Raw genomic sequence first — 12646 nt, 5'->3', positions numbered from 1 at the left:
TGCTTTTGAATCATAAACACTCTATTGTGTTCACTTGTTTTGGTATTCGGTTATTAGCATTGTGCTCGGTTATACTTCCTATCTCAAGACGAGAGTAACTCTTAAGTTTTGGTCACCTGACAGCTTTGCTGCCTCGGGCCATACACATATATGTGATTGCTAGATAAACCAACTTGCCCTGCTCTACTGGTTCACTAGCAGCTGCAGCTGCAACTGCATAATGCGGAAATGTGTCACGGAAAGTCGCATGCGGATGCAGTCGGTGCTCCGTCGTCATCACCCGTGGGGCGGAAGTTTAGCCAACTAACAAACTGGGAAGATGATATGACTACGAAGACACTTGTATATTTCCTCTCTCTCATCTTAACCTGGTTCGCAATACAAGTTGTTGAAACAATTACACGCATATGTACAAACGAGTATTATTGTGGTCAAATATGTGATCTTCGATGCTTGGGATAAGAGAATTAATCGATGGACATATAGAACCATTTTGCTAATTCATTATTTTTTATTACTTTTTATAAAACACCTATTTACACTCATTATCGAAGCGCGAAGCATGTGAACCCAGAACTCCTCGGGCCACATCAAGAATGAATCTCAACGACTCTTATTTTTATATATCTTCGATATTGTTGTTTTTAATAATCGAATTAATTGGATTTGTATTCTTTTTTATATGTTTAACAAGGAAAAATGCTTCAAAAATTTAAACGGGTCATGCTAGAACGCTAACTTGCTAAGTCGTGATCCGACTTTTTGGATTTTTGGAAGTTTATATTGAAGCTAATACAAAAAGCTATTTTTTTTGGAATTATATTACACATTACCATTTTCAAAAATTATACGTCAACTTTGCATCCACATAATATAAGAAATATAATAGCAAGTCTTAGTAAGACTACACATTAGCCGCTTGAAAAAGGTAATACTAAGTAGAAAATGACTTCTATTAAGAGCTCATATTTGTGACCACTGCCCAAGGAATCAATTAGATACCTGTTCTGTTCCTATCGTTGTGAGAGCCTACATTTAATTAAACAGTTTTATAAACTAATCTAAAATGGAAGCCCAACGTGTCTATTTATAAGTATAACTAGAATTGTTCTAATCACTTAGTTTGTCTCAGGCTAAGTTTTTCCTTTTACCAATTCCGTTTACCTGTCATTTTTATTAATTTCGATTATTCAGAACATGGGTATGATGATAAATCAACTGCAGTAGATGTCTCTTAACCGGTACTCTTGACCTGAGTATAATATTATATTTTAATCTTGTTTTATACTCAGCCCTTCAATGGAAAGGAAGCTGCAGTGGTTTAGTGTCAATGCTGATATGATCAGTTTGTGTTTTAATTGAGCCGTCCTATGCTTCCTTCAATGCAAGTTTGGCAACTGCCCCTCAACCAGTTGACTATTAGTTATTGGCTGTTGGTTACTGCCTGCTGCCTTAATTGTCTGCCACTTCCCGTTTACGTGGAAGCCCGAGCAGCCCAAAATCTAATTACGCCAATGGGGACCCAATGAACACTGCAAATTGACCACACAATAATCGTGGACAGTTTAGTACACGTTATGCGACGTTTGGTTGAGAGTCACAGGAAAGCTTCCCTGCTTCCAATGGCTTTGAAGTGTCTCATTTGCGACCGTTTCTGATTTATGAACACAATTTCCAGTTTGACATTAAGTAGGGCCATTTGCACATCGCCACTTCTCTGATTCTGGGACATGGAAAGTTGCCACTGACCATCGCCATTCCGACAAAATAATTTCTGTGAATTGGTCAATAAAATAAATATTCAAGTAATGTTAGATTACGAACTATTTAATAAATAGATGAAATTGCTACAAATACCCTGCTGGAGTAATCATTACGTACATTTGTATCATGTATGCCATCGGTTGTTTATGGCGCGCATAACACAATTAAAAACTAAGACGATATGTTATGAGTAACCTCACTTATTAGCGGCGTTAGATAATTAAAATGACAGTACTGCACTTTGGTACCAAACCCAATTTGCATGCAAAAAGTCCAAATTTGGAGGCAAAGTCATCGTTTTCTCTCACTGTGCAAGCTCTCACCATATTGCGCGCTCGCTCTCTTCACTCGTTCTGACTCTCTCTTTCAATGTCGACGCCGGCCACTATTTCCTTACGAATTTGCCTTATTTTCTGTTGTTACGCTATTGTTAAAAGCTTTTTTAGTGACCTGAGAAGAGCTTACATTCGAAAAGCTCTTCTCAATCTTTCTGCCTATGATCTGCTGATACATTTGCGACAAATTCAGTCAGGAACGTGATAATAACGCTTTTAAGGTACAAAGTTATAATGCCGTTGTACTCTACGTGTAGCGGGTATAAAAATTAACTTGGCATGTGATAATTAAAAGCATTTATAGTGAAATTTATTAGCGGAAGAAATTGTAAAAAATTGATATGTATGTTATATATTTATGCTGTAATTATTTATATTGACAATGGCCTATATTTTTAGTTGATTATTTTTATTTATTTGGTGCGTTTGGATGCACGGAAACTTCGAACAATTAATTAAACGTTGGAAACTTAGTAATAAAATAAACTATTATTTTTTTGTAATATTTGATGTAAGATTGAAAACTTAATTTGAAAAAATCGATTCACTAACACGAACTAGAATAAACAGATCCACTGAATTAAGTTTGTAGACGAACATATTATTGTTACCGAAGCCTAAACTGTAAACGGTTTAACTAAAATCCGATTGTAAACATCAATTTTGAAAATCTTTCAATTTTGATAGATAAGAATTAAAATTTGCTGAAGTAAATCTAGATTCCACAAGAGAGATTTACTTAACTAACTACATATTTCCATTGCTTTCGGTGGCTGAAGTCTAAGTCACTCATTTCCAAAGTAGTTTATCTAAGTTATTCATTTTCAAAGTATGGGTCAAGCTGTAATTTTATCCTTTTTTCACATTGCGTTATATTTTGGCTTTTAAATAGGAAAATTAAACTTGTGATATGTATGTACATAGTTTGTGCAAGTATGTATTTTCTATAGAAGGAGTGAAATCCACTTTACACGCGCACTTTGTGTGTGCTTTTGACACTTTTGCGTTCATTTTGGGCGACAAGTTTTTTGTGGTTTGCTGAGCCACTTTCCGGATTGTCAGGGCCTCTTTGGCAGACAGCCTGCCTATTTCGCACTTTATAGAACATTTTTGGCAATTGTTTGATGACGCGCCTTGGCGGCTGGTGCAAATGCCTATATATTTTTTTATTCGGAAATGTGCGCAATTTTCAAAGCGGAAATGCAATTTTCAGTTCAACTGCGTTTGTCTCTCGCAGTGTCGCCCAACAACCCAACTACCCAGCTACCCAACTACCCAAAAATACCCGATCACTCGAGCGAGCAACCTACCGCCCGCTGGACAACTGGGCGGCTTGCCAACACATCCAAATCGTATATCAAACGCAGAGTTGGCAGTTCCTGACAATGACATGCAGCGGCGGCAGCCAAACCGAAAAAGGCCGACAATGCGAACGGGGCAGGGAATAGAGCATGCTGGAGAGTGCATACCGTACCCAAACAAAAACATGAAAAAAACAAGTAAGAAACTAACAGAAAAGTTCTTGCCTACGAAGACCTGTTCACATTTGCTTTTCACAGAAATCTTAATCTTTATTTTAATTTTCTTTTTTTATAAAAAACATATTTAACTTTGAATTGTGTTTTAAGAACGAAAAATTGTGTTTAAGAATTGTGTTTTTAACAAACCATTCATAAATTTACCAAATTTTAAGTTACTTTTATCTTTTTTTCGTATCAAATTTAGAAAATGAATATTAAATATATATTTTAAACTTTAGATGCGGATTAGAAGTAGTATTCTATATTTGAAATACTAAATATGATTTTTGGCATATTTTAGTGTTTATCGGTATATTAATTTGAAATATTTTACTGATGATACCGCATTCATATTATTTTTCTTTTATTTAAAATGGTAGCAGGATTCTCACAGTCGAGCACACTAGGAAGAGTAATTCGCTTATTTAATAATTACATACTTTTAGGATCAAAATGTAAACGATGCAGGTATCGAACAGGATATTAAAAATATATTAACTAATGTAAGAAAATTGCGAAAATTAAATATCTTAACATATTTTTTTTAGAAGAAATCTAAATTGCAGAATGTCTGGTTGTGTTCTTGATTCAATTCTTAAACTTTTGTAATCTTGTTTCAAAAATCATAAAACCTTGATTGATGCTTGAAGTTATATTGTTAAGAAGCTCGGATGGATGCATATAGATATAGATTTAATATTTTAAATAGTGAAGTAGTACTACAAAGTGCATTTCGATTTTTTCAAGCCGAATAGACTTATCGAAAGTGAACAGGTCTCAAAACGGCAGAAAGAAGAAAAAACTTAAACCGTCAACGTCGCCAATAGCACAAGCTTTGCATTTATTATTGTTGTTTTTGGTGTATAGTATAAGTTTTCTGTTGTGGCGTGGACTGAAAATATATTTCACAGGTTGTTTGCAGGCAGGGAGTTTTCAAGCAACTTGAACAATTTGTAGTGTTTGCTTTTTCATACAGTATGAATTGTTAAAATATTTTTATTTATTTGCATATAAATTATAGAATTGTAAGTGCCTGGCGCCTTTTCTTCCTGTTGGTTACTCCCACTCTTGAAAGCTTCCAAATGATGTCTATAAAATCTGCAATTCATCTCATCTGTACTGTCTTTCATCTGAAAGTGATACTTCAATTCACACTTTTGACCTACATTTATTTTTCGCATCATACATTAAAATGGCATTTAAATTTGTTAAAGGTCAATTTTAATAAGGAAAAAAACAACCAATAAAGAGAACTCGTGGCAATAAAATAAAAATAACGTTTTATCACTAAACGTATAACTCTTTTAAATTTATGTCGAACTAGTCAGTTTAGCCCGAAGCCTCGGTCGTGTTGCAGTTACATCAGTACGTGAATGTTTTTTGTATTTAAAAGATTGTATTTTAATTGCATATGTTATACATTTTTTCATTTCGTTAAATAAATGTATGCCCTTGCAAATGACAATAACAACTATAGTCTTCAGCACTTTTAATATTTCTTGGAAGTTAATCAAGAAACAGAACTTGACTATTTGTAGGGATGCCAATCTAATATTCTTTATGATGTTAACATAAAAAGCTTAGCTTTCATTTAAATACATACTACAAATGGAGTACACGTTATGGATAATGTTTCTAGAAATTTAAGGCAATTTGAGGATGGAGATCAGAATTTTTGTATCGCATCATTGAAGTCTACGTATCCATAAATATTGGCATATAGCGTTGAGAGACATGTGATGCAACTTTCAAAAAGGAGGCAACATTTCATTTGTGATTGTTTTTCTTTAGAGTTATTATTAGTTTCAAGATTTGTTGTCGAATTGAAAAAAAACTTCGACAAAATTAATAATGTTTCTGCGGGAAAACTGGCAGGTATAATATACATTTATTAAATGGTTTTGAAATAATATGTATAAATAATAATAGCTATATTTGTATATGTTTTGGCACGCTTTTCTAATCCACTTCTTAGCATATGAAAATGATTCCATTACTGAACTTCAGCATCCGGTTGCTTCAAGGGCATGCCCTTGTCGTCAATCTCAACCGAAGGCACAAGCGGTGGCTTAAATCCATATTCCATGTGCAGATTGCGACTAAAGTCGGGACTCCGCTTCAGAGTATGGCCACTTCGCCAACGTTTAAATTCATCAAAGTCGTTGCCGTTGTTCTCATGGTTTGTGCTTGTCGTTGGCACTGGACCTATGTAGGACTTGACCATGTTTACAGGAGCAGAGGCCGCTGCTGTTGACAAGTCCGCCGGCAATGTGTTGTAAATATAACGGGCACCCTGTAACCATGTGGAACCTGAGGGAGGTGGCGGTGGGCGTAGATCGAAGCGCATGTCAGCCAGACTGAAAGTGGCCACCTTGGGTGCATCACCATGAACTGGATTGATTGGGGGCTTTAAGGGCGTTGCTTTTGTTATCGAATTTACTGCTGACTTTGGTGCTTGGTTCACTGCAGCATTTTGTGGGGAGTTAAAATAAGGCAAAAGTTTTTTCAGCATACGCGTGTAATAGTTCTGTAGCACCTTGGGTGGGATATGCGAAACTTGTGCATGAGCCCACGGATGCAATGCATTTTGATGTGGTCCAAGGTTTGAGATGGGCAAATGACTTGGTGGCATTGGCATATGGATAGCGACAGGCACATGAATTGGAACAGCCATAGGTCGATCTACATACTTTTCGACAATCTTCTCTATCGGCTTCTCCACAATGCGCTCGACTTCGACGGGCACTTTCTTCTCAACGATCTTTTCAACTATTGTCTCTACGGGATAGGGTATAGGCTGTTCGACAATAGTTTCCACAGGATATGGACGATCCACATAGTGTTCGAAGTGAACTGGCACAGCGATGGGTTGGGGAACAGCATATGGAACGGGAATGTGCTTCTCAACAATTTCCTTAACTGGTTGATCGACGATCTTTTCAACTAGTTCAACTGGTGGGGAATATGGAATTGCGTTTTGAGAAATTGACGATGCAGAATCAGCATCGTGATTAGTCGATTCTTGTGGTAAGCTCTCATACTCCAACTGCTCAACATTGATCGGATGAGTGGCTAAGGAATCGTAATTCTTGGCAGGTTCAGGTTTCACTTCAGATGCTCCAGACACATATTCCTTTGGGCTGTAATTTGATGTAAATGGTTTCTGTTGGTACGGTAACGGATTGTAAATAGTCTCATGCATTTCTACCAACTGTCCGTCTTTCTCGGTAATCAGTTTGTTGTGAATGTTTACAGATTTTTGAACCTCAACGAAGGTGTATCCGTTAGGTTTAACCAGTAGCTGAGTTTCCGCATTGTTGGCTTTAGGCGAGATAACCTTCTGAACATGATGTTGAGAAGGCTCTGCAGCTGCTTCGGAGACATAATCGTGTGGCTTTGGAAAAGAGGGTTTCTCAGCTGCGTGATTAGTATGAGAATCCTTCGAAGGAGTTAGTGTAATATATAATAGACTACTGGGGGTGGGACCACCGTAGTTAGACGGCCCTGGAGCAGCATCATCTTTAGAAGCTGATGCAATTGCCTTTGTGTTCAACTTGGAATGAATTCCCTTTGAGTTTGACTGATCATGATGTCGGTCTTCATACTCCTTATAATAGTTCACTTCCTTTGCTTGTTTCCAATTAGCTTGCTGCGGCAGGTTGCTGGACTCATAATGAAAGACACCCTTCGGTATGGGTCCATCGGCACTTCCAGAGACGACAGGCTTGAAAGTTTTCAAGAACTGTCTGGAGGGAGCCTCCTGGTCTTGATATTGATGTAAGACTTGTTGGGAATGTGATTTTGGTATTTCCTCCTTCTTGGCCGGAGAAATGTTATGGTCAATATGTACATTAAACTTCTGATTCTCGGCTGGTCCTTGCTGATGCTGATGACTGTAGCTTTCCATAGGATGAATCGAAGAGTGTGTTTGGATGTTTGGCTCTTGATGATGATAAACATGCGTCTCTTCCATGTTTTGCGTCTCGGCTATCTGATTATCCTCTATGTCTTCGACCTCGTCTATGTCGGACTCATGTTGACCTAGAATGACAATGGGTGCACTCTCGGCAGCGACGAGAGTCTCATTATCCTCGTTCTCGGGATGCAACAGCATACTTGGCAGCACTGGAGATGTCACAGCTGCGCGATTAATGAGTAGCAGATCATTCTGCGATATTTGATTACTGCTTACTGGTTTTTTATCAGCACTACTTATCTTCTCAACGACAATTTGCGTATGTCCTGGACGCACTTCACGTCGATATTCCCTCGTCACTGTTGTTTGGTAGCTATAATATGTGCCATTTTTCGATGGAGCGTTGGTTGTTGAGCTAGTTTTACTAACAAATCTATCAATTAAAGGTGTATTTGTTGTAGTTTCTATGGCCCTGGGTATTTCTGAGGAAGTTTTAGTATCTGGCTCACTCCCCATAAATCTAAATATATTGGAAAATCCATCGGGGAATAGACTAGAAAGTACATCCTGCACTGTGTTTTTCTTTGAGTTACTTTGTTCGTCCAAATCTTTTGATGCAGTTTCCTCGGGTTGTTCATCATTTATGTCAAATTGAATATATCCATGACCGTTCGTCTGCGGATGAGTAGTAGTTGTGGTAAAGTTTCTGTAAAGTTTAAAAAGAAAATAGTTAGCAAATAATATTTTATCTTTAGCTTTGCTTTAAATAATTATCATTGCTCGCGTTGTATTTTCAATTTTGCACCTAAATAATTGTATTTAATCACGATTTATAAATGTAGATTTAACAAATTCTGAAAATTACATATATAATAAAAAGATAAAAATCAAAAGCTCTTATTATTCTGAAAAAAAAGTTAAACTATCGGATAATTTAAGTTGTTTTTATGACATTAATTAACAACTCGCAAGCGAAGCAAAATACGAAGGGCGCTGCATTCGTGAAAAATTTGGATGAATTTCGTCAACGTCTATGCCGAAATACATGCAGTTTCTTTTCTAAATAAATATATTAAACAACGAATGTAAATAAAAATGAGACAATAATTAAATTGCTTTTATCTTTTTTGCATGGTTTGGTTTGGTTACATAAACGTAATTAGTGTTCAAGTTTTTGTAGGTTTGCTTGCAGCTTCGTAACGTCAATATAAATAAATATATTAAGGTAATATCCGGTTTGATATTCGAATGCATTAAAAGCAAGAAAGAAATCCTATAGTCGCGTGTGCGGACAGCGAGATACCCACTAACCAACTCCAATAAAAGCAAAACAATGTCAAAGGAACGAGGTATTTTTTTGATCAAAACTTGATCTGCGTGCAAAATTGCTGTCTGATTAAGAATATTTACATATATGAGAACCAAGATGGTTCCTTCCATGATACAATAATACAAGGTAGTCTCGTCGGAAAAGCTGTCCGCTATCTATACCATACATAAGTGCGAGTGAAACGACTGCGCCTAGTGAGTGCGAAAGAATCGACAGTAGAGCTTTGTGATTAACCCTTAAATCGTGCATAGGGTTTAATTGTTCCACTATATTAAAAAGAGTTGAAATGTTTTTTATAATTTAATTTTTAATGGTTTGGAATTGGATAGTAATCGTTGATTTTGTTTTTGATTACTAATTATTTAGTTCAGGTTCTTAATTCTATCATAAAGTTCATATATATGTATAATATAATTGCAATCTGACATTTTTGTCTTGCACAAGGGTTAATATTTAGGGAAAAAATCGTCCGCATACAACCTTTCCCTTCAACAAGCACGAGCGCACTGACGATAGCGGACTGAAACCGAACGAAAAAGCACACGACGAGACTACCTTGTATTATTGTATCATGGTTCCTTCTACCTAATGCTTACATTTATGGTAGGAACAAAATTATAATACCCTTCTTTTACCCTAAAAAAATGTTCCTATTTTCACTTTTTCGTTTCGTTTTTCTCCGTTTCAACGTAGTACGTGAGCACATTCCCTCACCTTAAGCAAATCGGCTTTGCATTCGGATTCACTCAATTTGTTTTGTGCATTGCTAATTCGAATGAGTTTTTTTTGCCAATCAAGCTTTTCACTAGATTTTCGAGTTTTCTGGCTTTATATGAAAGCAGACTAGCACTTTTTGAGTGCATATAATTTTGAAGCCAACTGAGGAAATAGAACGTGCCTTGTTTTTATGCGTGGGTCAACACTATTCTTTTTGAATGAATGCCATTATTTGCTATTTTTTTTTTTGTTAATTGTTACCAAAAATTAAAGCAACATAATGAAATAGTTTGGAATTTGTGGCTTAAACACGAAGTAAGCCCAAACTAAGTTAATCACAAACAAGAAGTTAATGACTAACTTTCCCGTCGCGCAAAATGGCTACTTAACAAATGCTTGTCAGAAGTGGGCTTGAAAAAGTTCGGTTTTTTTTATAATTATTTTAATAATCCTATAATGTTTTTGTTTTTTGTATAATGGATATATATTTCAAATAAAAAATAATATTTTACGAAATAAAAAGTTTATGTTTGCCTAATAATGTCATGGAAAAAGTAACCTCTATTCAGAAGATTGTTGGGAAAAATAGTTAAATGGAAAAGTGTAGCCCAAATAGCAGAGTCACGCAACACTTTCATTTACTTATAAATATGAAACGGTCTACTCAACGGCCATAAAATAATTTGTAGTGTAGTTCTGCTAAATTACTACAAAGATACTGCAATGGGCAATCATTTTCAATTTTGTTGTGTTGAACGCTATTTTTCAAATGCTTATTTATTGATAAAACGTAAGGCGCCTGAAAACGAAAAAGATGAAAAAGATTTTTTCAAATAGTTAACTTCCATGAGAAAACTCTATTTTAAGGGCTATGGATCCGGATTACTTAAAAAAGATCCATTGAAATTTGTTTGGTTTAATTTCTGTGGAAAACTATATTCTATGTATGTTAAATTTCAGAAGTAGCTCTCCGATTCTATTAATATTCTTTTAATTATTCTTAATCATTCTTTCTATTTATAATTCCAATTCTTTTGTCACGTAAGGAATAACATACATACCTTAAGGGTCCTGACTCTGCAATTTGGTCCAAGCTCTCATATTTATGCTCATCTTCCCCTAGTAATGCACTGTCAAAGTACTGGTCCTCGATAACTCCGAAATGTCTGTCTCTCTGCGAATTCAGCTGTCAAAAAGACCTCTCATTACCTCTCAAAAATCTTTCAGGAATTTTAAACATACATCCTTGTTGCTGCCACTCAATAAGTCACCATCTTTGCTGTCAAAGCTCTGTGGGGTTGTCGCATTCTGTGGTCCTGGTGGTTGTGGAAAGAGGCGTGGCACCGCATTAGTTGTTGCCTCAGAAGCGTGTGTTACTTCTGGCATAACAAACAGGCAGACGCCCAATACAGCCGATGCCACTGCTAACAGTTGTAGTTGATGCCACATAGCAAGGGCCCTATGGAATTAATATCGGTTTAGTTTAAAATAAAAATATATATTTAACAATAGCCGACATTAAGTGAGTTCCAAATGTTATCCAATCTTGGCAGGTTCCAATATAGTTGTATAATTGTTAAATTTTTTAAAAATGTGTTGCCATGTCCCAAATAAAATGATTGCTTATGTAAAACAGAATTTTAAAATTTTAGTCAAACATTTTCAATAAGAAAGATGACAAGCAATAAAATTAAAATCGTTATAGATTTTAATATTATTTTTTAAAATTTTTTAACAAAATCTTTTTAGATTACACTCTTTGATATATGTAAAACTTATTATATTTCTTTACCTGCATCCATTAAATATGGACAACTGAAACAGTAAAATTGCAGGGTCCGATTATTTATGTTTACAGCCACGCAATCAAAATGCACTTTGAATCACTTCTTTAAGCGTTGCAGCTTGTAATCATTTTAAAAACCAAAACAAATGTCTTTTTAGCGTTTGAAAATTAGTCTCACTCGATAATTTTAAAGCATAACTTAATCCGATGCACAGCTAAACTATTCGAATTGAAGCACTGTCGAATCTTCAAGTATTCGCACTCTCCGATCACTTTCTTCTACGCGCTCATGCTGGGGGCGGACACAACGTTTGCGACCCTGTCAGCTGCGTGTATACGATGCGAATGAAAGTGAAACCTCGATGGATCGCGCATTTCGTTTTCTTTTCGATCGTCGTCAGTTTTGAAGCTGAAGTCGTAGTCGTTGCTTAAGTTGTCGTCGTCGTTATCGTTGTTGTCGTCGTCGTCGTTGTCGTTGGCAGTCGTTAATGCAACAGCCGCGACTGTCGATCCTTAAACTGTAGCACCAAACTTGTCCATCCAGCGATGACGCAAGCTCAACTTGCTGCCGCCTCTCACTCTCTTAATGTCTTTTACTCGTTACTCGATGTTGCCAAAGCATGGCTCATTTGCTCTGCCGCAGTGACATTTTTTTTTTGTTTTGGTTTTCTACGGCAGCATTGACCCTGGCGAAAATATATGCGGGAAAACTCTGCAACTGGTTTTTTCGCCAGTTGTGTGAGCGTGCTCAAAGTGAAAGCCCTTGCCATTGGAATTTGGTAGCGTGGATCGCCCTTGACTGCAATGACTTTACATTTGTTGCCTTTTTAGCAGCTTTGTTTTTGTTTTTAGCTAACCCATGCAGTTTTTACGTTACGATTATCGCATGTATTACGCTAGTGCTTCAACCTTATTATGCTCAAATGCCATTTGGTTTTGCTATTCAATTTATGAGCTCATTAATAATGTGAGGTTTTTTTTTGTGAATCTATCAACCACAAATTACTAAATACGTTTTTAACATTTGCTATTTAATTGACGGACAACATGAATATTAATAAAAGTGAGACAGAATGTTATAGACAAGCTTTGATTGTAATCGATCTACCTAATATCTTAGCTTCTCGATTGAATTTTCATACACAAATTGTAAGTCGAACATTAAAAAGGCTTTCATAAAAAGCAAAGTTTTTATTTAAAACCTTTTTTATTTTAATAAACTGATAGCAAACATGAATATGCCTTATTTTTGTTGACTCTGAATATATAGATATATTA

General features: G+C 36.0%; 1 protein-coding gene across 2 annotated transcripts; it reads right to left on the bottom strand.

Annotated features, from left to right (window-relative positions):
- Positions 1–5468: 5468 nt before the first annotated feature.
- Positions 5469–11742, bottom strand: LOC117571856 (uncharacterized). 2 transcript variants are annotated; one of them, XM_052004887.1, is made up of 4 exons: positions 11375–11742; positions 10825–11041; positions 10644–10756; positions 5469–8241 (listed from the first exon to the last, which is right to left on the bottom strand). In XM_052004887.1, the coding sequence occupies exons 2-4, from the start codon at positions 11029–11031 to the stop codon at positions 5613–5615; spliced, it is 2949 nt and encodes a 982-aa protein (XP_051860847.1). In that variant the 5' UTR covers positions 11032–11041; positions 11375–11742; the 3' UTR covers positions 5469–5612. The 2 variants fall into 2 exon arrangements, with proteins under 2 accessions (XP_051860847.1, XP_034110142.1); XM_034254251.2 differs by having other exon boundaries at positions 10644–10768; positions 11375–11741.
- Positions 11743–12646: the final 904 nt, after the last annotated feature.

The sequence above is a fragment of the Drosophila albomicans genome, chromosome 3, assembly GCF_009650485.2.
Source record: "Drosophila albomicans strain 15112-1751.03 chromosome 3, ASM965048v2, whole genome shotgun sequence".
Lineage (NCBI taxonomy): Eukaryota > Metazoa > Arthropoda > Insecta > Diptera > Drosophilidae > Drosophila > Drosophila albomicans.
Note: the sequence above shows the minus strand (reverse complement) of the source record. Positions and strands in the feature narration are given on the sequence as shown.

Excerpts from the sequence above, each read along its gene's own strand:
- LOC117571856 (XM_034254251.2), bottom strand. The coding sequence starts at position 11,031 with ATGTGGCATCAACTACAACTGTTAGCAGTGGCATCGGCTGTATTGGGC. Across the intron at positions 10,769-10,824 it reads TGAGTGGCAGCAACAAGGAT|CTGAATTCGCAGAGAGACAG; the intron begins GTATGTTTAAAA and ends TCTTTTTGACAG. Across the intron at positions 8,242-10,643 it reads GCAGAGTCAGGACCCTTAAG|AAACTTTACCACAACTACTA; the intron begins GTATGTATGTTA and ends TAAACTTTACAG.